Source organism: Corylus avellana, chromosome ca2 (assembly GCF_901000735.1).
Source record: "Corylus avellana chromosome ca2, CavTom2PMs-1.0".
In the NCBI taxonomy this organism is placed as follows: Eukaryota; Viridiplantae; Streptophyta; class Magnoliopsida; order Fagales; family Betulaceae; genus Corylus; species Corylus avellana.
Window position 1 is genome coordinate 5,275,164 of NC_081542.1, and position 27,122 is coordinate 5,302,285.

General features: G+C 34.3%; 2 protein-coding genes across 6 annotated transcripts; both read right to left on the reverse strand.

Moving 5' to 3' along the window:
• Positions 1-1,144: 1,144 nt before the first annotated feature.
• LOC132170715 (zinc finger protein GAI-ASSOCIATED FACTOR 1-like) lies at positions 1,145-5,605 on the reverse strand. 2 transcript variants are annotated; one of them, XM_059581801.1, is made up of 4 exons: positions 5,519-5,605; positions 5,132-5,420; positions 3,464-3,860; positions 1,145-2,324 (listed from the first exon to the last, which is right to left on the reverse strand). In XM_059581801.1, exons 2-4 carry the CDS (start codon positions 5,310-5,312, stop codon positions 1,355-1,357), a joined length of 1,548 nt encoding a protein of 515 aa, XP_059437784.1. In that variant the 5' UTR covers positions 5,313-5,420; positions 5,519-5,605; the 3' UTR covers positions 1,145-1,354. The 2 variants fall into 2 exon arrangements, with proteins under 2 accessions (XP_059437784.1, XP_059437783.1); XM_059581800.1 differs by having other exon boundaries at positions 5,132-5,603.
• A 12,647-nt stretch (positions 5,606-18,252) lies between these two features.
• On the reverse strand, positions 18,253-27,122 carry LOC132171260 (uncharacterized). 4 transcript variants are annotated; one of them, XM_059582535.1, is made up of 5 exons: positions 27,034-27,122; positions 26,856-26,903; positions 24,760-24,858; positions 22,488-23,327; positions 18,253-21,082 (listed from the first exon to the last, which is right to left on the reverse strand). In XM_059582535.1, exons 4-5 carry the CDS (start codon positions 23,322-23,324, stop codon positions 19,040-19,042), a joined length of 2,880 nt encoding a protein of 959 aa, XP_059438518.1. In that variant the 5' UTR covers positions 23,325-23,327; positions 24,760-24,858; positions 26,856-26,903; positions 27,034-27,122; the 3' UTR covers positions 18,253-19,039. The 4 variants fall into 4 exon arrangements, with proteins under 4 accessions (XP_059438518.1, XP_059438517.1, XP_059438516.1 ...); XM_059582534.1 differs by having other exon boundaries at positions 22,488-23,324; positions 24,745-24,858; XM_059582533.1 differs by lacking the exon at positions 24,760-24,858 and having other exon boundaries at positions 22,488-23,324.

Sequence of the window (27,122 nt, forward strand, 5' to 3'; positions counted from 1 at the left end):
CGACAGCGTTTCACTCCACCCAACAATCGCGCTTTATTTACTTATTTTCATTGATATCAAGCACGCGCTTTGCACGTGCCTCCCCCTGAACTCCCTCTCCAATCTTGGATCATTTGCATTTGCAAGGCTAAAGTTTGGCTCTTCCTATTATTTGCTATTATTGTGAAGGATTTAATCTGGTTTTTCGGTAATCAAATTAATCTCACCTTCAAAAACCAAGTGCATGCTTGGGAAGCTTCCATCTCAAATCTTGAAGTCTGGTCTCCTCTTCTGGAAGGCTGTTTAGCTTAAAGCAAACTTTGATGTGGCAATTAGAAATAATTTTTGTGGCTGCAATTGTGATTAGTGATTGTTGGGGTATAAAATCTACTATGGGTCCTATTCAAGCAGCCACATAAAGATAATTAGCTACCGCCACAATAAAATTTTACAATAATTTAAACCATCTTTCATTATCTCTCAACCATTATCTGAATGTGGACAACCCATGATCTATCAACCACAAGAGGAACGTGAAATGTACGTGTAACGACAAATAGCAGTTACATAAAACCTAATAAAAGGACGCAACGCAAGGAGGTAAATTGATGGATTAAATCATTCTCAAAAGATCTGAGCTCATACTATATTTTGACTCCACATAAAAGTGCTAACTTAAGCATCGGAGAGTCTCTGGCCCAGGCCGGGACCCTTTGACGCTTTTGTTATTTCGCAAGCAATCCATCGCCGGTCAAGTCGTACCAAAAAATGCATAAACAGTGATAACCAAGTGCCTTAAACACATGCCTCGACAGAGTTCTTGAAAGTGAATCCATTGCTATCAGTTCGGCCAAAAGTATTTCTCTTTTGCCTCTTTTCTGGAGGGAGACTCTCTCATGGCTTTTCAAGCAATCAACATTCCTGATAGCACTCATTAATGGAAGATAGAGTCTATTGTTGGAGACACTTCAATCCAGCTTTCTCATTTTCCTTCTTGGGAAAGCTTTTAAAGTCACTTTGCTGCTAAATGGGCAACCTCTCACCAGTTTTTTGGTTTATTTCCTTGCTCTTCTCCTCTGTATTCTAAAGCTTTCTCAGTGTTGATTTTTTTTTTTCTTTTTTTTTTTGTATGAGTAACATTCAGAAATATTTAACACGTCTAAGGTTCAATTCAATATGCCCCAGTACTCTTTAGCAAGGCACTTTTAATTAATCTTTCACGACTAATATTGTCAGTTGGGACAAAAAATATAAAGGTAAGAAAATATAGAGGGGAAAAATTCATTACATCAAGGACTAGGAATTAAGTATTTTTCTGGGAAGTGGACCGGTGTTTGAAGAGATTGGAGAAAAAACAATGTTGTACTCTCAAATCTCAAACCTTCCATATGGATTTTTCCATTAATGCTTGTTGCTGAAAGTGACTCAACCCCTGAATTCTTTGCCCAATTCCTTCAAACCCCATTTGATCTTTTTGCTTTTGTTGCTGTTTTTCATAAGAATTCCCACTCCTCAATGCTCCTCCGCCCAGCCCCAAGAAATCCAGAGTCGTCATATCCCTACTTACCGTTGTTCCATTTGAATTCCCACCATGCAATACGTTAACATTACCGTTAATGCTACTGTCATGCTTCATGTTCTTCAGCAGTGCATTGTTCTGATCAAGTAGACCGTTCAACATTGCCATATTGCTAAGTCCCAAGTTATCGAGCACCCCGTTCGTATTCAGAAACTGCGGCAAAATTTCGTGTTGGCCGCCTTTTTGGTCGATGAACTGGTTTGCAAAGGATTGGTCATTCATTTGGGGCGGCTGCATTGCACCGAATGATGGCGGCGCCATGCTTGTAATTACAAAGTTGTTCTGCATCAATTGACAGTTCATGCCGCTAGCACTTGCTGTTGCGCCCATTTGAGCCGCCTTCTGCAACAAAGCTGTGGCAGACATGAGGGCGGAGCCGGGGAATAGGTGTCCATTTCCTTCGAAAATGGATGAAGAATTCATGCCGGGTTGGAGGGAATGAGGGGAGGGAGAAGAGAGGCTTCTTGGATTGTTGCCGAAGAGATTTCCTGCAGTCATATTGTTCAAGGGTTTTGGGGGCAATGATAGTGGGGCTTTAGCATCATGATGATGATGTTGATGATGATGATCAGTTTGGTCGAATCCTGATGTTAACCCACTTGATGATCTTGGATTGTTGTTGTTGATGGGTATTGAGGAGATGAGGTCGGAGACAGCTTGGCCTTGTAAGCTTGCGCCCATGGTTGACAATAATCCTTGCTTTGCTTTGTTGTTTTCATCAGATAGGGCATCGCAGAAGGCTCTGTGAGTAATGAAGCTATCTCTCCTGCATATCAGTTTTAGCAGTACTTTAATTAAGAGAGAGATTTTATTAAAAAAAAAAAAAAAACCTTTCTCTTTCCTCTAGCATTGATTCAATATTTTTGCATATATTTGACCAATCTCATCTTACAAATCAACCAGTAAATTTGTGGACTTATGTGGATTCCACATAAGTTAATGATAGACCCTACAAATCTAATGGTTGATCTATTTAATTTGCAGGAAAATATGAATCAAATATAAAGAATTTATTGACCCCTAACATTTTTCATATTTAAATGACATATAAAACTATTGTAAGGAATAAGGTTCTCTCTATTTTAATTGACTATCAATTTCATGATGCTTATTTAAAGTTGGTGCATCTAACGATGTATGTGAAGTCAATGTTAGCACGTCTTTTAAAACTTTAAATTATATGAAATCATTTACATCGTTAGATACGCTAACTGTAAATCATGTGAAATTGAGAGGACTCCTATTCTATTTGTAGAGTGTATTTAAATACAAAAACAAAAAGTAGCTTGATTTTCTAAATCTAAATAAATTTAAAAGAAGCTGTTGAGGAGTACTGCTCTAAGAGGTAACTTAATACTATTATTTTAAGGTATCAAGTTTATTGTATATGATAACCCTATGACAATTAAATAAACGAATGATTAGGACCTCAGCTTATTAGACAGCTTTATTAAGTTGTTTGGTCAAACTAAGACTTTAAGTAAAGCTAGCAAGCACTTTCTACACGAAAAAGTCTCTCATCATAAGAAACAAAAACTATATTCACAGGACAATCTGCAAAACGACCCAGTTAATGAAAGATCTCTTGGAGGTTCAAGTTGTTCATGCACAAGCAATTTTATAACGATAATGCTATTCAGCAGACTGTTATGCAACTATCAGTCCACGTTATTAAATTATATGATAGTCGTATAGTTATTTACTGAATACCATAATTCATTTTATAAAGGAATAGTTGGAGTAAATTTTCAACCAGGAGAAGCACAAGCAATTTTATAAGGATAATGCTATTTAGCAGACTATATGACTGTCAGTCCACGTCATCAAATTATCTGACAGTCGTATAACAGTCTACCGAATAGCATTACTCATTTTATAAAGAAATAGTTTGAATAAATTTTCAACCTGGAGAAGATGGTGCCACAGTCGCACTTGTATTCTCTTGTGCCACAGGTCTTCAAATGAGCTTTCCAATCGGATTGGACCGCGTACTTCTTGGAGCATTTCTCACATTTCCATTTCTTCTCCCCATGTTTTCTGCAAAAATGCTTCTTAATGCCCGTAAGATCGCCTAATGCGCGAGCCGGGTTGTGATGGACGCATGACGGTTCGGGGCAAACATAGACCCGCTTCCTGATTTCTGTGCTTGTTCTTTGCTTAAGCTTCCATGGCAGATTATGGCCTCGTCGATGGAGTTGCAGGTTTTGGTCCCTTTGGAATCCCTTTTTGCAGATTTCGCATACAAATCGGTTTGTAGCCATGAGGGTGGTTGGTGATAGAGCAATGACTTCAGCAGCTGGGTCTGCATGCACATAAATTTTATATAAATGGATAAATTAATTCGTATTCTTTGTATATAATGATTTTGCAGTGAAAATTAATCTTTGAATCAGCGAGTGCTTATAAAAAAAACAAATCTAAAGATTGATTTTTATTACCACTTTATCCCAGTTATCTGAGTGAAAATTAATGTTTGAATCAGCGAGTGCTTATAAAAAAAACAAATTTAAAGATTGATTTTTATTACCACTTTATCCCAGTTATCTCACAGTCGTATAACTTATTTTCCTGGGGCGTGGTTTAAAGTTCAAGGAATTAATTGGAGAAGGGTTGAAAATATAGAAGAAAAAATGGAACCAATATAAGTAAAGCAATGGCAAAGTTGATGTGCATATATATATATATATATATATATATATATATATTTGAAGAAATGGTTTTTGAATTCTTGGTAGCTGGCCGGCTTCATGCTTTTAAATTTGGTTCATAGTATGATTTTGGAGGTGATTATTTCTCCATGCTTAATTTCTCAATTGAATTCTTAAGACTTTTTGAGTTCAAATAAGACTAGTCTTTAAACTTTTTGGCCGGTGGGCGGTAGCATGCATCAAGCTTATGCAAATCAAAAAAGAAAAAGAAAAAGAAAAATTAAAATAAGTGAATCATAGATATGTGTGTGTGAGAGTGAGAGAGAGAGAGAGAGAGAGAGAGAGAGAGAGACAACACATGTTCTTCCATAGGAAGGATATATGCAATTCTTACCTCAAACAGTTAAAAACAAGAAAAAAGAAAAAGGAGGAGGGAGGCCAAGGCAGGCAGGTAAACAGTTTACTACAATGATTGTAATCCCAAGCCAATAATTGAACCCCCTTCAACTACTTAGACATCAATAATTCACCATTTTTGTAAAACTAAGAAAAAAAAAAAAAAAGTCTGAAATTAAACCTAGCTACTTCATGGCTACCTTGAACAGACTGGAATCTTTCTGATCCACAGCCTTTCTTCTGGTCCTTTTATTCAGAAACATATGGGCATGGGCATGAAATTTCAAGCACATGCCATGTTAGCATGTAACAAGCCAAAAACTCATTCAAATTTTGAAATCTCAAAAACCCATTTGACCTTTTGGATCAAATTACTAAAAAAATGTTTTAAAATTAAAATCAAAGGCACTATTATTCTTGACTAAGCATGTTAGAGCCAGGAAGCTAGTAAATTTCTATTTTTCCCAGCTGATATAAAAAAGAAAAATAAATAAATAAATACTGCATATATGAAATAGATGAAAATGACCTGGTGTTCCTGGCTGGTTTCTTTTCTTCTTGACAGGAGGAGGCTGCTGCTGTTTAGTGGTGGAACCATTGCTGCTGTTGTTGAAGTGATTCAGCAGCTCTTGTCGTTGTTGGTGAACTTCTTCTCCACCAGTATTGCCTGAAGAGAAGCTCCCACCATCACCGCCTGTGATATTTGACATTGAAGGAAGAAAAAGATAAAAAAGAGCTGCTATTATTGAAACTTTTTGTCTCTTGTCTTTCTCTCCTTTCCGACCTCTCTTGTTTCTTTCTCTCTTTTATTGTTCTTGCTGCAATATAGGAAGATTTGTTTATACAAAATGATAAAAGAAAATATAAAAAAACAGAAAAGAGGGGGGATTTGTTGCAGCTATAGGAAGACAAAAACCAGGAAATTCTCCTTCATTTCTGGTGGAGAGAAGAGAGTTCTTGCTGCCACGAGAAGAACACAAGAACCTGGTCTTCTTTGGCCTTGTATGGATAATTGAATATATAATATGCTTTTATTAAGACACTGTTGGATGTGGCGACATATCTATGCCCCTAACAATGTTCGGTTTTTACAGGAATGCCATTCTACGATCTTCTTGCTTAAGTTACATGCTAAGCTAATCACAGAAATAGTAACTGGACGTCAGAGCACATAGGGGGACCTTTTTGTTTTGAAAAAGATTTTCTTTTTTATCTTTTTTTTTTTTTTTTTTGAGTGTCTTTTGAAAAGGAGTAATTCAAAAGTAGAAATATTTAATTGGAATTGACGTGATAGTAAAAATTAGTCATTTGAATTTTTTTACAAGCTCTTACTGATTCGAAAGCTGATTTTTACTACCACATCATATTCCGGTATATAACAATAGTATAACACTAGTTAACTAAAAACTATATTTTTATCTCATAAATATTGTAGTCGTGTTGTGAGATATTTGTAAGACGGAAATGAAGTTTTTAGCATTACTCTTTGAAAAAAGCTTTGAAACAAATCTTGTTTAGTTAGTTTAATTAAACTCAAATAAGCTTAAAATCTCAATTAACTTTGATCAGTTGACCAAATCTTGTTTGGTTAAATGCCATTAATTTTCCCCTCATTGCCTCAATCACAGTTTTTTTTTTTTTTTTCCCTTGAAAAGATTCCTCAATACTAGTGCTCCATTGGTCTTTTATGGTCTTTATGATCTTCTTTTGTAGTTCTTATCATGATGTAATGTATATGGGACATACTGACTTAGAATTAATTAATTAATTAATTAATTAGGTCATATAAATTTCTTAATTTTGACTTCCTTTCATTTGGAATTATACATTTGTCCATCCCAAAAACAATATTATTGACTACAAATCACGTTTGGTAGATGTTGGCTCAAATGTCCATCCTAAAGAAAAAATAACATTGTTTGTTTTAGAAGCACATGATCTTTGGGCATATAAAACTCATATTTGAATGAGAAATGACTATTGTTGTGAAGACTAATATTCATGAATAATAATTTGAACTTTCACTCACATAAATTTTATTCATTTATTAATGAACTTGGCACTGCTTATTTAAGTTCGTATAAATTTATAAGTAATGTTAGAACCTACATTTTTTGTTTCATGATGTTGAGGTGGCGGACTCAATTAACCATTAAATTAATCAATTCTTGTTAAAAAAAAAGGATTAATTGGGACTGTTACCTCTAAATTGTAGGATAATTATAAGATAAAAATATGATATATGACACTACTGTAAATTTATATATATATATATATATATATATATATATAGAGAGAGAGAGAGAGAGAGAGAGAGAGAGCATTTTAAATATTTAAAAAGATGAGAGAATTCTAATTTAAAAACTTCCCTTTACTTTTTTGTCAAATAAATGACATGAATTAAAAATGAAATTATGCCACTAGGATAAAAGAAAAATTAAAACAGAAAGAAAAGAAAAATAATTGGAGTCAATATTTTTATCATATCATTATACAAATCAACTATTAGATTTATAGATTTATGTGGATCTCGTATAAGTCAATGATAAATTCCTCAAACTCTAATAATTGATATATTAAATTTATAAAATATACGAAAAAAAAAATAGAGAAATTATTGACACAATCAGGCATGTTGTTGGGTTGCTGCCCTCCCTAGCCACGGAGGCAAGGTTAGGTAGGGCCCTAGTTGGATAGATACAGCCCAACCCAAGCTGACCATGGCTGGGCGTCATGGCTATGCACCACCTAGCTAGCTATGGTCGTGGTTGGGTGATGCTACTATATATTAGAGGGTAAATTTTGTTTTCTTTTTATTTTATTGTATCTTATGGTAGAGGTTTTGGATTGGATTGAAACTGATCCAAAACGAAGGTCATAAAATCATGGAATTGAAAATTTTGAGATTTTAAAATTGAAATGAAAAAGACAAAACTAAGGTGTAAAACCCACCTATTTTGAACGCGTTTTTGGGCGACTTATCCACTTGTTTGGACAAGCGGGTTTCATCAAAATTCTCTCGTATTTACTTTTTAAAATTGAGTAATGCTAAAAGTTATTTTTATGTCATTCAAAAAATTATGTGTTTTTTGAAATTTTTATTAAATTTGTAATTAATTACTATTGAATTTAAATTAAATTGTAATTTTATAAGCTACTTTATTTTAAAGCGACACAATAAAAACTTATAACATTACTCTTTAAAATACTATCAATTCGAAGGGGAGTGCTAGGCTTACAAACAAATTTTACAGAAAAACTTTTACAAACTGATGTGGCACAACATGATTGGATTTTTTAAAATTTGAACTTATCTTATATCCAATCATGTCGTGCTATATTAGTTTGTAAAAGTTTTTCTATAAAATTTATTTGTAAGCATGACATTCCTCCGATTCGAATAGTAAATTACTAAAATTTCCGATCTGGAAGTGCTTGTATAAATTCCATATATATATATATATTTTTTTAAAAAAAAAATTATTAAGGGTATGATTAACAGTGTTTTTTGACGATTACTTATGTTTTATAACCTCAGGGGTCATTTCGGAATATAATTATTTTGTGTCCCCACGATCAGATTTATTTTAGTAATCTATGGCCGACCGAGACCTTCTGGTGGAAATTTTGTCCTATCTGGCGATATTTTTTATAGAAGCACCTATGTTCCAAAAATACCACTTATTCTAAACTAAAACACCGAAACTGCCACTGTGCATTCTCAGCCGCCCTGAACCCTTGATTGACCAAAATAGCCTTCTCTGTCACGGGCGGGCACTGATCGAATCCTTCTCGAAAAGGACCCGACAATAATACAAAAATTCTGCTATTCACGTGCACTAGCTTCGTATTTTCCAAGCGGTCAGACTGTGTAGGAATGTTGTCGACATTTGAGTGAAATCAAGGGGCCTTTTGGTCTTTGTCGCTGTTGCTTTTAGGGATGATGGTATGCCTCTTTATCAATGAGACAATGATTACCAAAATTTTATAAGTAGGGTTAGAATAATAATTATAGTTTTACGGTCGAGAGTGCGTTTGATATTGTGATTTTATAAATAAAATGTATGATTTAAAACTAAATTATAAAAATTAAATTGTTTGAAACTGTGATTTGAAAAAGTAAAAAATTTGTGTTTTCATACCACAGGCCTACGATTGAAAACGCACAATCTTTAAAGGTTAAACTGCGATTTTAAAGGTCAAACTGCAATTTTATCAAACACTTAATTATGTTTTTAAAAATTTCATTTTCAAATCGTAATTTTTGAAATTGCAAACTCAAACCGACCTTTATTTATCACAAATTTTAAGTGGCTCGTAATATTGACTAATTATTTAAAAAATAAAAAATAAAGTGTTGTGACATGAATATTGTTGAAACTAGTGGTTCATATTAACACTAGTAGAAGGCTAAGTTCCTGCTCCGTGACCGTCGCGATATTTTGGAGATTTTCAACATACATCAATACAATTAGGGTTCAGGGTTTTTCCTATATATATATATATATATATATATATATATATATGTTGTGATGTAACTCTGAATCATTAATAGTAAAAATATAGTCGTCTCTCTGTAGACGTAAGCACATTGTTAAACCACGTAAATTTGTGTCTCTTCTCTCTCTTGTTCTCTCTCTTTTTGATTTAATATTATTCATCATTGTTATACACAGTAACAACTAACAACAAATATGATAAATCAATCGTACTCTAGAGCTAAATAACAAAAATAAAAATGAGAAAGATATGCATTAGCTGAAAATGAGATAGACATAACAAATAATAAGATTGATTGGCTCAGCCTAATAGCCTGTACTATTAGATGCCTACCTCTATGAATTCCTTAATAGGGGGTTTACTTCATGATTAATATCCAATCTATATATATGTTTGAAAAATGTTTTAAATGAGTTAAAATATGATAAACAAATTAATTAGGTAGTGATCATCTGACAATTTGTTCTGAAACATGCTGCTGCTTGCTACCTAACATAGAAGAAGATATATTTTACAAATGCAACGTGTATGCTTCATGTTGTCGTCTTCTAATCTTGTATATACACTGTTGCTTTCAGAGCTTTCTAAGCTCTAAGTACCCTAAAAAGCTTGAAAAAGAAAAAAGAAATAAGAAAAAGGAAACTCATCGATCAGTAATGCTCATGTCCAAATTATCATGGATGGAACTGTTTGCAAATGGTCCATGCAAGGCCGTATTGAAATTGAATGTTTCTTGACACCTTCCCCCCTCTTTCTTTCTGTCCTGTCTGTTTGCAAATGGTACACACACAGAGTGTACGTACTTGCATGGTGATGGGACTTTTGCGTGGCTACATGTTAGCAGCTGCAATCATGTGGAGTGTTTGTTGGTATGAACACAGAAAATTAGCTGAGCTTGAAATCTTGGACTTTCTCTTTTCTTTTGGGCTATATAAGTTGTCCACATCACCCTTGATTTCTCATTCGTCTTTGTTACTTGATTATATACATAAGATGAAATTTTACTTCCATTATTATTATTTGTTTTTTGCTTTTATTATCAAGTTTTAGTATTACGTGTGTTTAAGAGAGAGACAAAGAGGGTATACCGTATACATAGTTGATAGTAAGAATTCATGCTCCTGTGTTGGCCGGATTTGAGTTGTGTTTAATATAAAATTTTAATTTAACTCATTTAATTATATATATGGATAACGGACTCTTCAACTATAATTTGTTAATTTCGTGTTAGGTTAATGTCGAATTCGTTGATTGTATCAAAAATTGTCCACCCTAAACGTCACGCATACGTAACTTATATATAATCAAACTATATAACTATATAACTTACTCTTAACATAACCTATTTAATTAAACAGGTCAGACCCTCAACCTTAATCTACTAGTTTTATATTAAATTCGTATTTGGTTACTAGTCGTACAAAAAATTGCCGACCTTAATTAAAAGGAGTGAAACAAATTATTTTAGATTCCCAAATTAAGTGGGAGCTTAATTATGTTATCATAGCCGAATTACTGTCTTTAAATGAGTAGGTCTGGGCTTTTAGATGAATATTTAGAAAAATAAAAGTATGCAAGTTGTCTATTCGGAACAAAATAAAAACTACAAAAGTGACATGTATGCTATTGATTAACACTTTGTCGTCATGTTATATATCACTTTGTAAAGTATGTCGCTACAATTTATTATTAGCTTGAAGTTTCATTCTTAATTTTGAACAGGATTTTAGCTTTTGGCTGTTGCTGTTTTTTGTTTGGTAATTAACACAAAACTCCAATCTATAGTAAAATAATATAATTACATTTAAAGATTTGTGTTTAAGTTTCCTGACCAGAAACTACTTGCCAGGCGATTTAGTTTGCAATACAAGCACTAGATAAAAGCCTATTTTGGAGACAATTTTTGCCAATTATTGCCTCTTAAATAGTGATTTTTAGCATACCGGTGTGCTTGAACAGTAAGCACGCCGGTGTTAAAATATTATTTTTTTATTGTTTAAATATTATTTTAACACCGGTGTGCTTACTGTTCAAGCACGCCGATGTGCTAAAAATCACTACTTAATAGGCAATAATAGGCAAAAAATTGTCTCCAAAATAGGCTTTTAATTTGATGTCAAAATTCATAGTTAATTTGTTCCTTTGATGGCCTCTTATGGTCATGAATAACACATATGATTTTAATGGATAGTTCAATCAACTGGATACTATGTTTTATAAAGTAGAGGTCATTAATCTTTCATATATAATAATATAGATCAAAATCTTGTTCAACTTTGTTCTAATATATCTAATGCACAGTTAGATAACCTTAATGTTTCTACTTCCTTCACATACATAATTTGGGCTATTAAATTTACATCACACTCAACAAATTTGCTCTCTATTTTACCTAAAGACTCACAATTGTTTCTATTTTAACTATTAGCTTTTTCAAAGTATTTACGTCCGGCTCTTTATTTTAACTTATTCACTTTTACTATTCTATTTAAATATTATTTCTCAAGATGAAATTTCACAAATGACTCTTGAACTACCACGTATTTTGAAAAGGCTCTTCAATTTTAAAAAACTCTCAATTTCATCCCTCCCCAACTTTCAATTTGATGCAATTTACTCTTTTCGTCAATTTTTGCCGTTAAACCCTAATGAAATCCCTTAAAAGACCAAATTACCCTTCGTTTTAAATGTCTTGTACTTAAAGCATATTTGAGATTGTATTTGAAAAATAGAGTTTTTAAGTAAAAAAAAAAAAAAAAAGCTTTTTAGCGAAAACTTCATTTTTAAGTTTTTGCCAAAAGTACACTTTTGTCATTTTTAATTTTTTTTTTTATCAAATGTGTACTTTTTTTTTCAAAATAAACTTTCCAAGTGTTAAATGTATTTTTAAGCCCCTCAAACACGTTCATCCAAACATGCCATAAAAACCTGTTGATGTTGGCGTTAGTCCCTATAACTCTACAAGATCGATCTTATTTTATTTCTATCTTAAGCATTGGGTTTCTTAACTTTGAATTAAACATCATTTTAACAACCACAAAACAACAAACACCAGTACATCGTTTTTTCAGACCACATGGATCTAACAAAACCACCACTGATTTGCATAACAAATCAAATCAAAGTTGATCGGTCTATTACACTTCTTTATTTCTCATCATACGGCTCAAAATTCACGGGGTCTCTATCAATCTATCTCTCAATTTATTTAATTATTCAAAGATAATAATACATTTTAAAGTAATTAGTATCTATCCACAGATGATTCACGCAATAAGAAGTGATTTATTTAATTAATTAAATCCTATTAATAATTTCCAGTCAATTAATCAGAAATAGTGACTGTGATGTGCTATTGCTACCTAGTTTTATAGGACGTGTTGACAAATTTGTCCATTAAATTATTTTCTACATCGCTTTTTTCTCTCTACTCTGTCATCTCTTCATCAGTTACCAAAAAAGTGTCTTTTCTTCAGGATGTCTCATTTCTAAGTTTTTGAGAGTTGATTAATTAGACTTTGGTGAAGATTTGAGTTCAATGAAAATGTTTCCAAACAAATTTTTAAAAAGAAAAAAAGTGGGTTTTGATGTGCCACCTTGCCAAATGTTTTGTTAAACATAATTTCGGAATTTATTTTCCTTTAAAGCTCCGTTTGTTTCATTGGAAAGTGTTTCCAGTGTTTGGCTCGTACAACAAATGAGTGACTAAGGAAAACAACTGACAACTTCAAGTGGATGTCTAGTAAACTCCGATGGAGAAGTTCAAACTCGAAAAATAGTTTACGATTTAATTTAAAAATGAAAAATTATTTTACGAAAATTAAAGAAGGTTTTCCTGATCAACCGAAAATGCTTTCGATTCGACCACAATTTTTAATCGTACCAATCATATGTTAATACGTGTCAAAAGTTATTAAAAACAAAGGTTGTAAATTAAATGTCCGAGTAAGCTTTGCCATTACTACCAAAAAAATGTTTGGTATAAGTGAAAAAAAGTAATAATAAAAAATATATAGTCCACTTGCACCGATTCATCTCAATATATATATATATATATTTGGAAATCTCTCTGACCCACGTTATTGTCCCTACATATATACGCTATCTTCGTACAAACAAGTATATTAAAGTGAAAATAAGATAACCGATGGGAAACAAGGAGGGGACAGAAACTAGAATTTTTATCAAACATGGGCTAAGCTGTAGGGTTTTAGTCAAGATATCTATAGTGAGACGACTACTTCTGTAGTTTTGTTGCTTAGAGAGGAATATATGAACTGATTACTTTCTTTTTTGGGAATTTTGAAAGGAAGGGAACAACAAAAAATGACCTTAAAAAATTATGGTTTGTCTATATGATACGTCATCCAAAACAGTTGCTTAAGGACACAAATGACAGCCATTGTTTGATATGTACCTTCTATAAATTAATAAGACATTTGTTTTTTTGGCATCATAATTAGGGTTGTAAATTTTCGACACAACTTACAAATCTGACATCAGGCTATAAGATTAGAGTTGATCCGTTTATGAAATCATATATATTTTTTAATATAATAAATACATGTTGAAACGGGTCGTGTTCGAGTTGAAACAAGTCAACATATCGTGTTGTGTTAAGTAAAACGGGTTAAACAAGTCGCAGGTCAATTACGTCATGTTAGGACACTCGTGGGTTAGGTCCGGATTTAAGGGTTATGCCCGTTTAGCTAAACGGGTTCGTGTTCAAGTTTACACTAGTCGAATTGGCGAGTCAAGTGGGTCGATTCAAACCCAACTTGCCAACCTATTTTGCCAACCCTAAAAAGAATTCCGCACTTCTCTTTGCATTTTGGCTTCATGTTCATTTTTAATGTATTAATTTTTTTTTTTTAAAAAAAAAGTCATTAGAATTTTTAATTACCTTGGATTTGTGAGTAGAGTGGAAGTTTGTCTTTCTTGTGCATGGCAATGATGATGATGATGATTACCTTTCCAATTAAGAGGTAATTTAGTATTGCCTATAGTGATTTAATTTCAAAGGGGATGCTCAGAAGAGCTGCCCATCAAAAGGACTTTTAAAGTGAACGGTTGGTGAGTTTTTGTAAACCCTATTCTTTTGTTCTTTTCGGAAAATAAAAGTAAAAAAGGACATACAAAGAAGAAAATATATATATATATATATATTTCTCTCTCTCAACACTTTAGATTCACTATAAAGGAACATGTAACATCAAGTAAAAGTTTCAACTCTATTTTTTTTTTTGAAAAAAAGCAAAAATGATATCTTTTCGCCGAAAAAGCAAAAAGAGCTATTCACCACGAATGAGCTGGATCCTATAAAGGGGCTACAGAAATAGAGGAAATAATTAAGATAGGAAATATATATGTAAAGCAGTGAACCTGACAAGTCTTGAGCATATTAATATCAGACCACATGCACATAAAATTTTCAGAGCATTTCTTATTCGTGTCGGGGTTTAAATTATGTCGAGATATATTTATATATATAAAATTGTAGGTCAATTATAATTCAACTAATTTAATTAAATTGATTAAACTTGTAAACCCTAATCTACTATTTTTAAGTTCGTATAAAAAATTGACAACCCTAAATGAGCGTTTTATGTTCAAGTTATGTCAACTCTAACTTGACTAATGTAATTAAACATGTGAGACCCGTTAACCATAACTTGTTAATTTCATATTGAATTTGCAAGTCATGTCAATAATTGTAGGCCTCGGGGTTGAACATGCAAGAAGTGATGCAATTATTTCCTTTTTACATTTGTAATTTATGATCCAAATGTGACAAGACTACTCAATGAGAGTGATCTTGTTCCACATGTATCACCATCCCACCATCCCAAAAGGTCTACATAAGGGAGGAAAAAATAAATATACTTTATTTAGAGCATCTTGACACACCTCCTAGAAAGTTGGTGAGGGCTTTTGTATGGTCTCTTCTTTCCACATGTAAAAAAGTTATTTGCTTTATGGCACCATCCTTATTGCAAGAGATCAGTCAGAAAGTTGCTTTCAAAAGAGATCCCCAGATTCCATTGTCTCACAAGGGGATGACTAAGGAAATGGGTGTCCTTTAAAAAGGAAAAAGCATGCAACAAATAATGGTTTAACCAAAACTAGTCTCCCATAGCATAAATCTCATACTAAACAATATTTTCCATTCAAACAAGAGCAAGATAATTAGAAAAAATAAAAAATAACAATGCTATTCATACAATTGGGACTGATCTATTCCTGATTTTTATCGCTACATCATCAAGTTGTATGACAGTCTACTTAGAACATGTTTGGATCTGCGTTTGAGGAACTTAAAAGTGCGTTTAATACTTAAAAAGTTTGTTTTGAAGAAATTGAAAACGCTTTTAAGGGTCTAAAAAACTAAAAAAAATTGCCAAAACCCATTTTTGACAAAAGCTTAAAAATAAAGCTTTTGCCAAAAAAATATTTTTTTACTTAAAAACTCTATTTTTCAAACACAATCTCAAATATGATCTAAATAACATTACTTATTGTGATACGATACAATTAGTAGTGCAACTTTGTCTAAAATGGAAAACAATACAGACTTCCACAAGGGTAAGAAGAGTAATGCTATTTATTTTCACAAGTGTTGATCTTTTAATTGTCGCATCATCAAGTTGTCTAGTAATCGTATAGCAGTCTACTAAATAACATTATTCGTTGTGATATGATACAATTAGCAGTGCAACTCTGTCTCAAATGGAAAACAATACAGACTTCCACAAGGATAAGAAAAATAATGCTATTTAGTAGATTGCCACAATTGAGATGATGTGACTGTTTATGACAATCATATAACAGCTTAGTGCATGTTGTTATGATCCGTGAATCATAAGCTGTTTTTATTGTCATTAGTGAGACAAATGGGGCCCCGATTGAAGTTGCTTGATGGAGCCAATGCCAAAATTGTCAATCATTTGATTAACAAGCATAGGTGAGAAAACCTTTTCTCCTCTTTGAAACTTCCTCGAAATGTTGAAATATTTGTTATCAAGGAAAAAGTTGAAAGCGTTTTTGACATTATTGACGTGGATAGACATCCAAAACAAATCTCTCTAGATTCCGGAAATGTTCACGAAATTGTGAATCGTATTTCGGATAAAGCCAATCACAGTTTTCTTTTTTTTTTTTTTTCTTTTTTTTTTTTTTTTTTGTGTTTATGTTTAGTAAATTTTTATTTTTTTATTTTACTAACTTCCTTTTTAGTAGTGGTCGCGAAAAATGCCGTTAAAATCCTTTTATTTTTTAAAAGGACCGACACCATTATTTTAAATTAGCGGTGCTTTTTATTATTATTATTATTATTATTATTTTTTAGAAAAAAAAAAAAGAAGAGAGAAGGAGAGAAAATGCCGCTAAAACTATTATTTATTTTATTGAAAAAAAAACCCCACTGAATTAGGACGTTTAAAGCCAGCAGTGTTTAAAGAAACTCTCTAGTTAAAGCAAACGTGGCGATTTTGAGCTATAAATGATCCACTATTCCCATAATTATGATTTCCTGCAATTTAAATAAATAAAAAAAAAATTGTAAATTTTAAAAATATGTGAAATTACGTCGCCTTACATGTCAATAAAAATGACATGTATTCATTTGCATGTAATTTTAAATAACACGTGAGAATACGTGTTTCTTTAATTAATTTTCTTTTAACTTTGTCCTTACTATTAAAAATGCATAAATATTCTACATGCAAATGGATAAATAACATTTTTATATACAAGGTTAGAGAAAAACTCTATTTAGTTATCAAGACAGTCAAAAATAATTTCCCTCAAAAAATATTTCTTCACGCTTCTTCTTCGTCGAATAATCAAAAGGTAACTTTTAGTTCAAAGCTTTTCTATAAAATAAAGCGCAAGAACCTTATAAAAAATATACTAAATTCTCCTTAATAACAAGCCGCCTTTCTAATACGCGTTTTTCTTATTACTAATCCCGAATTATTCATTTTTTTTTAGGTGTGTGGGGATCAAAGATGGTTTATTATAATTTGATACGTACACCCTAAAAGGTTTTGAGGCCAAAGGAGGCATGGGTACCTGACCCAAATCAAGTGAATGTGAAAACATCATAAATGGTTGCTAATTAAGTCAAATAAACATCATTCCCCCACTTGTTACTTTTTTTTTTTTTTCTTAGCCGGGGGATTATAAACTGTAAAGACAAAGAAAGAAAACAAGAGACAAAACCCAAAACACAAGACGTGGCTGACAGGCGACAGCGCTGAGTAGCAGAGGAGAGGATAGAATGCATGACAACTTTGTGGGCCAACTGCAATCACTGTCCGAACCAGGCAGCTGGGCAGGGCCCAACTTTAATATATATCTCACTATATATATATTAAAAAAAAAATAGATAATTGGTTCTTGACTTCAACTTTTCCAGCCCATGAAGCGTGTTCAAGCCCACAGCCGAATGAACTTTATGCTTTTCCACACGTAACTCCTAATTTGTTATTGACTCATGTTACGTATTACAAGTTACAACCCTCCTCGTATACCTATGAAAATAGGTTAGTAGTTTGCAATATTCCTCCAACCTTTTAAGTCAAAAGCAATGTACTACAACTTCTCTACCTAAAATGACAAAAATACCCTTATAATTTTATTTTATTTAAAAAATAATAATTTAGAAGAAAAAAAAAAAAGGTGACCCGCCGCCAATGGGTTGTTTTTTTTTCTTCTGGATTTATAATGGTATTCGTCTTTCTAAGAATTTTTTGGGAGCATTTTTTTTTTCTTTTTGTTGGACAAAAAGGGTACATTGTAGTTTTATGGTAGTTTGGAGAAGAAAATTTTAAAAGTTTGAAGGACATTGCCAGTTGTCTACTAATTCGATGGGGAGTATGTAATTTCCTCCCTCGGGCCCAAAAAAAAATCAAAGACTAATGAATACTGTAACATTAGTATAGTGAGATAACAGTGTAATAAGAGTGTAATATGCAGCATTACTCTTTTATTTCAAAGAAGAAAAGGATAAGTGTTCCAAAAGGCCTAGAGGGGAAGAGCTCCATAATACTTTGCAAGCAAAAGAAAGAAGTTGGATTAGAGAGCTAGTGGACTGGGGACTACTGTAGGGAAATTAAGTGGTTAAAAAGCAACATATCAATGGGACCAAGGATAAATTCTTTAGATTAGGCAAAAGTTTTTCATACACATGCAACTTTGTATCAACATACTGAAAGCAGTATGCTCATGCTACAGAGCATTGCTAAATGAGGAAGTAAAGAGGAATACATTGAATACATTTTTTTTTTCAAGTAAGCATAAGAGGGGACTGAATGTGTCCAGTCAAAACAATAAAATTACAAAGAAAATTTAATTGCTTACAACTTCTTAAAATGTCACAAGAAGAATGAATTTCATAACACAACTCCATTGAGCACAGGAACATGCTCAACTGAGCAAACACAGAAACTTGATCGGCAGATGGCTCCTTGAAATAGCCTTCTAGAGCTCCCTATTTTGGCAAATATCCATTAACAGCCATTGCCAAGTGTTATTTATATGCAACTTGATCAGATCCAAACAGCCTTCCCAAAGCACCCCAGTTATCATTAAGACTTTGACCATTTGCTTGCATTGCAAATACTACCAGCAACACATCTGCCGAATGTCTTGTAGCAAATTAACCTCCTCTACTGTTGTCATTGAAATGGCAAACTGCTAAGAAAACCCTCAGCTTTTTGGTTAAAGAGTGGTCTGCACTGTGATCTGGTGCACCATGATTAGTGACTGGTTAGTTTCATAGGAATGTAGATGAGACTCCCCAAAGATACCGTGGCTGCTCCGGACCTCCAGTGGTTGTTCAAGAGCAATTAAGAACCATTTTCAAGTCAAAGTACGAAAAACATACCTCACCAGATTGTCCTCAAAAACTTTAGGATGACGGGTTGCTTTTGAAATCCTAGTAGCTAGTGAGCCAATCTTTTTCACTAGGATCAAGAGGTTTGTTAGCATTACAGGCTTCATTCACCTCTTTTTCCTCCATTTCTATAGCCTTAGTACTAGTGCTACCACGATTTGAAGTTACTTTGATTCTGCTTCGGGCCTTGCGGGAAGGACTAGAGAATGGATTTTCTCGTGTCTGAACTTCCGTGCTCCTGTGCCTCTTTTGGACACTTAAGAACCCATTTGCAAGAGCTTCCAATGCTCTGACGGTTGGTGGTCGGTTTCTTGTGCTTTGTCTCCTGGGGTTCATATTAGGCTGCTGTTTGGCAGCGCCCGCATCTATAGAGGTTCTCAATGTGTCAGGAACCAGCTCCATTGTCTTAGATGGAGAGCATGAACCATCTGCATTTATGCCCTGGTCGTCTTTGACGTCCACTATTACGTCACCTGTTTCTTCATACTTCAGTGGAACCTGAGGTAGGTTCAGGTCAAGTGATGGCGGGGATTGATGTTTCTCATTTTCCCCATAGGACAAGTCCATGCCAGAAGAATTTCCACTGAGAATGCCTCCCCCACTCATCTTATCTGGACTGCCTTTAGATGAAGACATAATTGACACTTTCTCTTGAGAACTCACATTCTTGCCTGCATCTGGTGAGTTTAATGCCAAAAAAGGTTTTGCTTCCTTCAACTCCAAGCCTTCTGAGAAGTCCTCAACAATGCGTTCTCTTTTTGCCTTAGCACAAACAGTTAATTTTCGCCTTTTGCTGACAGGAGCTACATAATTTGAATGGACAGATTTTACTCTCCGACTAAACTGGTGCTTTATAGTCATCTTCAGTTGCCTGTCATCAGACATAGTGGCCTTCTCATCCTGGTGGCCCTCCATGATTTTGTTTGCAGTAGTATCTGAGTTATTAATTATTTCCTTTTGGTTTGTGTCATCACTATCAGATAGAATATTCTTTTCACTGTTCAACAAAATGTCAGCGGCATCCAGCTCGTTCCCATCCAGTGAATCCTCGGAGGAGGTCCCATCAGTTTCTCTCAAAAGACTAGTAAGCTTGGAAGTACTTTTAAGTTCAACTGGCAAATATCTAGTTTCTCTCACCTTGGATGATTTTTCTCCATGGAGCAAACTGGTATCAACAACAGTGAACTTCAAACCATTTGGACCACTTGTATCAAATGTACCCGTACTGTGGTTGTTGAGTTTATTTGTGTTCTTTTCAACATTCATTGGCATATCAGAAGCATATACCTTATACTCATCCAGTGAATTCTTAAAGAATTTCCCTTCATCATCTTTCAAATGATTGGAGAGATTGGAAGCAATTGTAGATTCAGCTGGTAAATATCTCAGTTCTCTCACATTAGAAAATTTTCCTCCACGGACTGAACTAGTATCAACAACTGTGAACTTCATAAGATTTGGATTGCAAGTAGAAACTCGGGGTTTAAGGTAACAATGGCGCTGATGATTGGATGGATCATCTGGGTCTGATGTCACTTCTGGAACCCAACCATTCTCATTGCAGCTCTGGAGTGTAGCTCCTTCAGCTTCAAGCTCAAGAAGTTTTGGTTCAGATGCCACTTTGCTCAAAACATCTCTAACAGAATCAAAGTAGTGGTCTCCCTTCACAAGTTTCCTCCTTGAGAACTTCTTGACACCAGGCATAAGAAAAACCAGGCAATGTTTAGAACTCACATAACCCTGATTCTTAGGTTGCTCGGAATGCCATCCTCTTGCGAGCAAACGGGGCCAAACAGCTTCCCAGAAAATATCATTACACCGGGCTTTGCTCAACCGGAAGCCTCCGGTCAAGAACTTTATTATTTCACTTGGTGTAAGAGAGGAGCAAGCTTTGCCAGTTGGTAGGTTAGGACAAACTTGAAATGTTTGATTCATCTTTCCAGGCTCCATGGCAAGTCCCGTGAGATCATCCTTACCCTTACCAATGCCAACAGCTTCCACAAGAATGAGAATGCCAACAGTCGACTTCAAAGAGGAGACATATTCTTCTAGTGAAGTTCTTCCCTCTGCAAATGACTTGGATCCCTACAGATCACAAGCAAAAAATGAGGATTAAGGAAATAATAGTTCTCTGTCAAAGAAATGAGAAGTATATAGCCACACACGACAAGGTCTAAACACAGTAATCTCATATACGAATACAATGAGTTATAGCCACCTAATATTTGTAGAAGCTGAGCTAAACAGCATATTATGGCTACCCAAGAGGATTCCTAATTACACATTTTGGAAAAGCTTTTATTTTCTAGGAACCATCAGGTTAGGAAAAGGTGAATCGCCATTTCAGAAACCAACCATAGATTGATAAGATGAAATTAATGTCTGATACATATGATGAGGTTCCAAATGCATCTCTATCTCATCATGTCATGGATTCCTTTCCTAAGTTCAGCAATATAGGACTCCAAACGGCATTTATCCTTGTACATAAACAATGCTATCTCATCAAAGTCAGATTCCCTCAATTACAATTAACAAGCCCTCCCCCAACAACAAAAAAAAAAAAAAACGAAGGCCTGTTTAGATGGAACTGCAGTTAAAATTACACTTGATCAGCCATCTCGTTAGTCCTCCCATAGCAAGAAGTTATTTATGTGCCAAGGCTTACGTAATCCCTCCTTTCCAATCTCATACTTCATATTTCAATTCTGCTTATTTATATATTCTTATTCTGGTATACGATTTGACTTGAAAGTTACTATTATCCTAATCTAGACCTCTTTTGAACTGGCAATCTAATCGTGAGACCCCTTTTTGTGGTAAATCTGCAACCTGGATCCCCAAAAACGATGACCCAAACTTTCTTAGACAACTTCCATAATTAATTATAACAAAAAGAACTTCTGTAATGTAAGACAATTTTTGGACAAAGGATGTAAAGTTATTTAACTCTTTGATAATCATTATATATTCATCTATAATTGCATTTATCTTGTTTATTTTAGAACTTTTCTAGTTGTCTACAGTTTTGCATTCTTATTTATTTTGCTTTGCTTTTAATGCATAAAAAGTTATTGAACAGGTGAGAAACAAATTTCCATGACAAAAGTCCTGCACTAAGTTATCCACTCTATTGTCAAAACACGGTAGTGCTTTTTTTATATCCAGTTGCAGAAGAGTTAACACACAAAACCAATAGGTAAATCTAGTGCATTAACTGAAACTATATAGGACTACGAGATGATATGAAGCACATTTAGCACTAAAAATGGAAATAAAGCTGGTTATTTTTGCATATATTTCACATAGAATGATGCCTTTTAAGCTCATTGCAAAATGGGAAAAAAAAGAAAAAAAAAGTTCTGATTTCCATTTTTATAACAAATTAATAAACATTTTAACATTGAATGTCATTGACAAAAATAACTCTTCTAACACTTATAATTGAAACAAAATATCTATCACAAACATAGAAGAGAACTTGAAGTACCTCCAGCAAAGTAATTTGAAATTCCTCTGGGACATTGGGAAGCAAACGAGATATCAACTCTTGTAGCCTCCATCCTGTAAATATTTTCCGTCCTGTTATACATTTCCTACTTCTGACCTTCCTGGAGTCTGACCATCTACGGTAGTCATCAGACCTATAAAATTCCCCATAGTAGAATGACAGTATTTCCCCCAACTCTTTGTTCTCTAGAAACCTCTTGATTGAAACAAAATTCTTCCCGAATATATATAAACCAAGGATGAAACTCTTCACTTCAGCATCATTCCAGGGGTCACATTTAGAACCTGGAACTGGACAATATCTTTTGCTTTTATGCTGTCCAGCTAAGCTTGTTTTCCCTGCCACAATATTTCCAACATTTTCAGTTCTTGATTCCTTTTCGTGGTCCAACCCAACAGCCAAGGGTTCAAGATTGATTGCTGAACCTTTCCTCTTCAACTTAATAAGTAACTTTGCTCTGTTTCTCAATTCAACTGGCCCATTTGGGTTAACTGCCTCATCATGATTATTACGAAATCCCTGTGTTTCATTTTCAATGTCATCCACTTCCTGGACCCATGTGATTGGGATAGGTAAACCCATTAAAAAGGACTGGGAAACATCAACCACAACTCCTGAATCAGCAGGGTTCATTAGAAGCTGAAGACGCTTAAATTCTGTCATCATGGAAGGAATTTCTGCTTGGTAATCATCACCAACTCGTGTATTCACCTGTGGATCTCCAAATATATCAGTTCTATCCGGAGAGCTTGGAGAAAATAACTGCTTATCAGATGTTTCTTCAATACCATCATGATCCAGATCAACTGACTCCATCTGCTGAACATAAAACAAAGAAAGATGAGACTGGTGAATCAAAAACTAACAGTTGGGACTTCTAAGAGAGAAAATTGGAACATGAATGATGTGCTCAAATACATATGCTGCAGATGTATAATATAACTTGGACGGACTACAAACCAATAGTTTGAAACCAGAAAACAAGCAAAAATACAACATAGATGCGTAATAGAATTGAAATGGGAAGCACAATGTCCCAATGGTTATCTAGTGGGCTCAAGAATTCAATTTTTTTCCAAGTAATAGAAATATCATTAAAAAGTGAAAAGAACAACCCAGGTACACAGGAAGTATACAAGAGAAACACCTAGCTAGAATGAGAAAAAAGAATAAGAAAATCATGAAAACTAAATACTTTAAGAAAGACAAATGCAGCTGTCCAAAGGTAAAGAGTATTAAAGAAAAAATATTTAAACTCCACCACTGTCCTCGAAACTTCTATTATTTCTTTCCCTTCAAAGACAACACAAAATGCATGAAGGCACCATTTTCACACAGCTGCACTCTTGAGTGCTACCAAATAACCCCCTCTAACAAGCAAGCAAGTCTACTACTCATCTAGACATAATCGAAGACATCCAAAAACAATTGAAGATAGCATCCCATAAGGCACAAGAACCTTCACAATGAAGAGGAAGATGATCCACAGACTCCCCGTCCCTCTTGCACATACAACATCAATCGACTATAATGACATGTTGCTTTCTAAGGTTATCCATGGTAAGGATCTTCCTTAGTGCAGCTGACCAAGCATTGAAAGCCACTCTCAAATGAGCCTTTTTCCTCCAAATACTCTTCCAAGGGAAGGGAGTGTCATCCTTACGAACAAGGACATTGTAGAAGGATCTAAAATCGAACAACCCTCTTTAGGAGGGGACTAGCAAAGCTTGTCTTCACTTCCCCGGCTTACCCTCAGGGAGTACAAAAATTGAATAACGAAGTAAAAATATCCATCTCCCAATCATGAGCTGCTCTAATAAAGTTTACTTTCTATTGATGGGAGCCACTAGAAAGCTTCAAATAAACAGCTATGGAAGCATCCTTCATGCAAGCAATACTATATAAATCCCGAAAAGCTTCCTTAAAGGGCCTTATTCCCACACCACAAGTCATGTTAGAATCTAATCTTAGAACCATCTCCCACCTCAAATCTAGTATTGCTAGAAAACATCTCCCAACCCCTCTTGATATTCTTCCATAACCCTACCCCATACAATTCAAAACGCTCATTAGAACACCACCCACCCCCACGAACTTCCAAATTTAGAATCCACCACAACTCTCGACTAAGCCTCTCTCTCGTGCCTATAACGCCATAGCCATTTACTTATAAGAGCAAGATTAAACATCATCAAGTTTTGAATCCCCAACCCTTCTCAAAAATCGAAGAACAAACCTTGGACCAGCTTACCAGGTGAATTTGAACTCTTCACCTAGCCCATCTTATAAGAAACCCCGATGAAGCTGTGAGGTTGCTTCCAAGGAAGGGATGAATGATCTTCCTCACAATCTGAAACAAGGGATAAAAATAACTTCATAAAAGGTCATTTATAAATGACACCATGGAAAATGGTAACGAATTTTGCAAATTCTATTTTCTACTGTCTTCAAAACATTACAGGCGGTGTCCAAATGGTGAAATATGTCTACTTGTCAAAACATATATACCTTCATATTAGAGGTGCCCATATAAACTTTGAGCTACGATGGGTCTCATCCTTCATTGGCATAGCCAACAAAAATACATACTTACTTTCCATTTTCTTTTTTCTCTCTATTGCTGTGAGAGACATACTACCCAAATGATTATTTCCAAAGCACTCGAAGAGTACCCAAAAATGCCCCTGAATTTGTGGAAAATACCTTTGGAAATGAGTGGGAGAACTCAGGAAAAACAACCTAGGTGTCCTTGGTAATACATGTATATACCATAAAATGCCTAATATTCATTTTCATGTCAATGCAAAATATCTTAATCATTTGAATAAACTATCAAAGTATCTTTCATATTATCATTTCTCATTAACATGCATTTGCTTTCCTTTCCGGATAAGTATGGACATCATGCTTGTGATTCACTTCAATCCCTTGAGGCAGTGGGAAGAGGTGCAGTAAGGAAATTTTTAGTATGTGAAGAAATAATTCTAAAACAAGAAAATCTACCAAGCCAAACATGCAGAGAGAGATTTTGTTTCCCCATCTATAATTAAAGTGAAAAAGAAGCATAAATATATCAATCTTTGTTAGTATTAGAGGATATTTATCTGGTAATGAGAACGTAAATGCACCATCTCTTTAATTGTTCAAACAACAAGCTTGCATGTGTTTTCCCACATGCACATGTGTAGGCATGCATATACTGCTCAAAGATGTTATTGTTAAATCACCACTTATTCCAAGAGTAAGTTGATAGGAAAAAGTAAGTTGATATACTGTTCTCCCTCACGTGTGGGTTCAAACTCTCTTTCAATAAATGAAGTCCAACACGTGGAATATTTAACTGAAAATGGGGAGTGCACTATGCAATCAAGCTTCGAACTCAAGTTCTATGCTTTGATATCATACTAAATCACCACTTATTCCTAAAGCTAATAGGAACCAGTAAATTTAATCATTTAATTAATATTTTAATAGTTATATTTGATAAACTTCTTTCAACCAAAGCACCCAACATAATGAAGCTTTTGTATTCTCAAGATAGTAAGAAATAGAAAACACCCAACAAGTAGAAGGGAAACCATCAAGAACCAACTGGAAGGCAATTGAACGACCAGAAGCTTTCTTAATTAACAAAAATAAAAAATGAAAATATAGAAGAAAACGGTCTCTCTTTTCAGCCAATTAGAGGAAATTCTCAATCTACAACCACCAATATTGCAAGAAAAGATCAAGTTGCTGAGCACCCAATAAAATCCACAGCTCAATTCTGTCCAGAATGAGCAACACAATCACCCTCTCTCTCTCCAGGCCAACATGCTTAATCTATAAACATAGTATTGGGAATTGACCTACATATAGTGATCACCCAGTTAAGGCCACATTCCAAATATATGAACTCAAGGCGCAAAATATTCTTAATCAGAAGAAGAAAGGAAAACATAAATAGCAGAGAATTTCGAGGTCACCAACCCAGAACAAAAAAAATATATATATCTACCCAGATCCATTGTACAACAATATTTCAACATCAAAAACATTTGAACATGTCAAAATTGAAAACAAACCAAATAACCAAAAGAGTTCAAAGAAGAAAAAAAATGAAAGCAAATTAAACAAGTCTTTCGTGTTACTCTGAACAAATTACAGCTAAACTGATAACATCAAAACCGAACATTGAGAAACCCAGAGTTCGTATCAACCATTCTCATGATCCCACAAAGAATTAACTGATATTCATTCAAACACATTATATATCTACACAACAGCAACAATGCATAAAGTGACATCACAAAAGATTAACAGTATTGAAGTCAAGTAAAGAGAAGGGGAGATTGAGTATTCACTAACCTCCATGGCAGAGCTTGAAACGTCAAAAACCCACGTGGGAAACAAAGCCTGGGCAAATGGGTTTTCATGTTATGCATTGATTCACAACTATTCTATAACTTTACTACGAAACACATCCAAACAAGTACCCAAGACACTGTTGAAAAAAGAACGAGGGAGAGAGATAGAGAAAGATTACCCCGTTGAAGAGAGAGCTCAGTTCTCACGGGTGTGAGGTTGAATTTGCGGGTGCCAAAGGGATGTAGAGACTAGAGAGGGAGAGGGAAT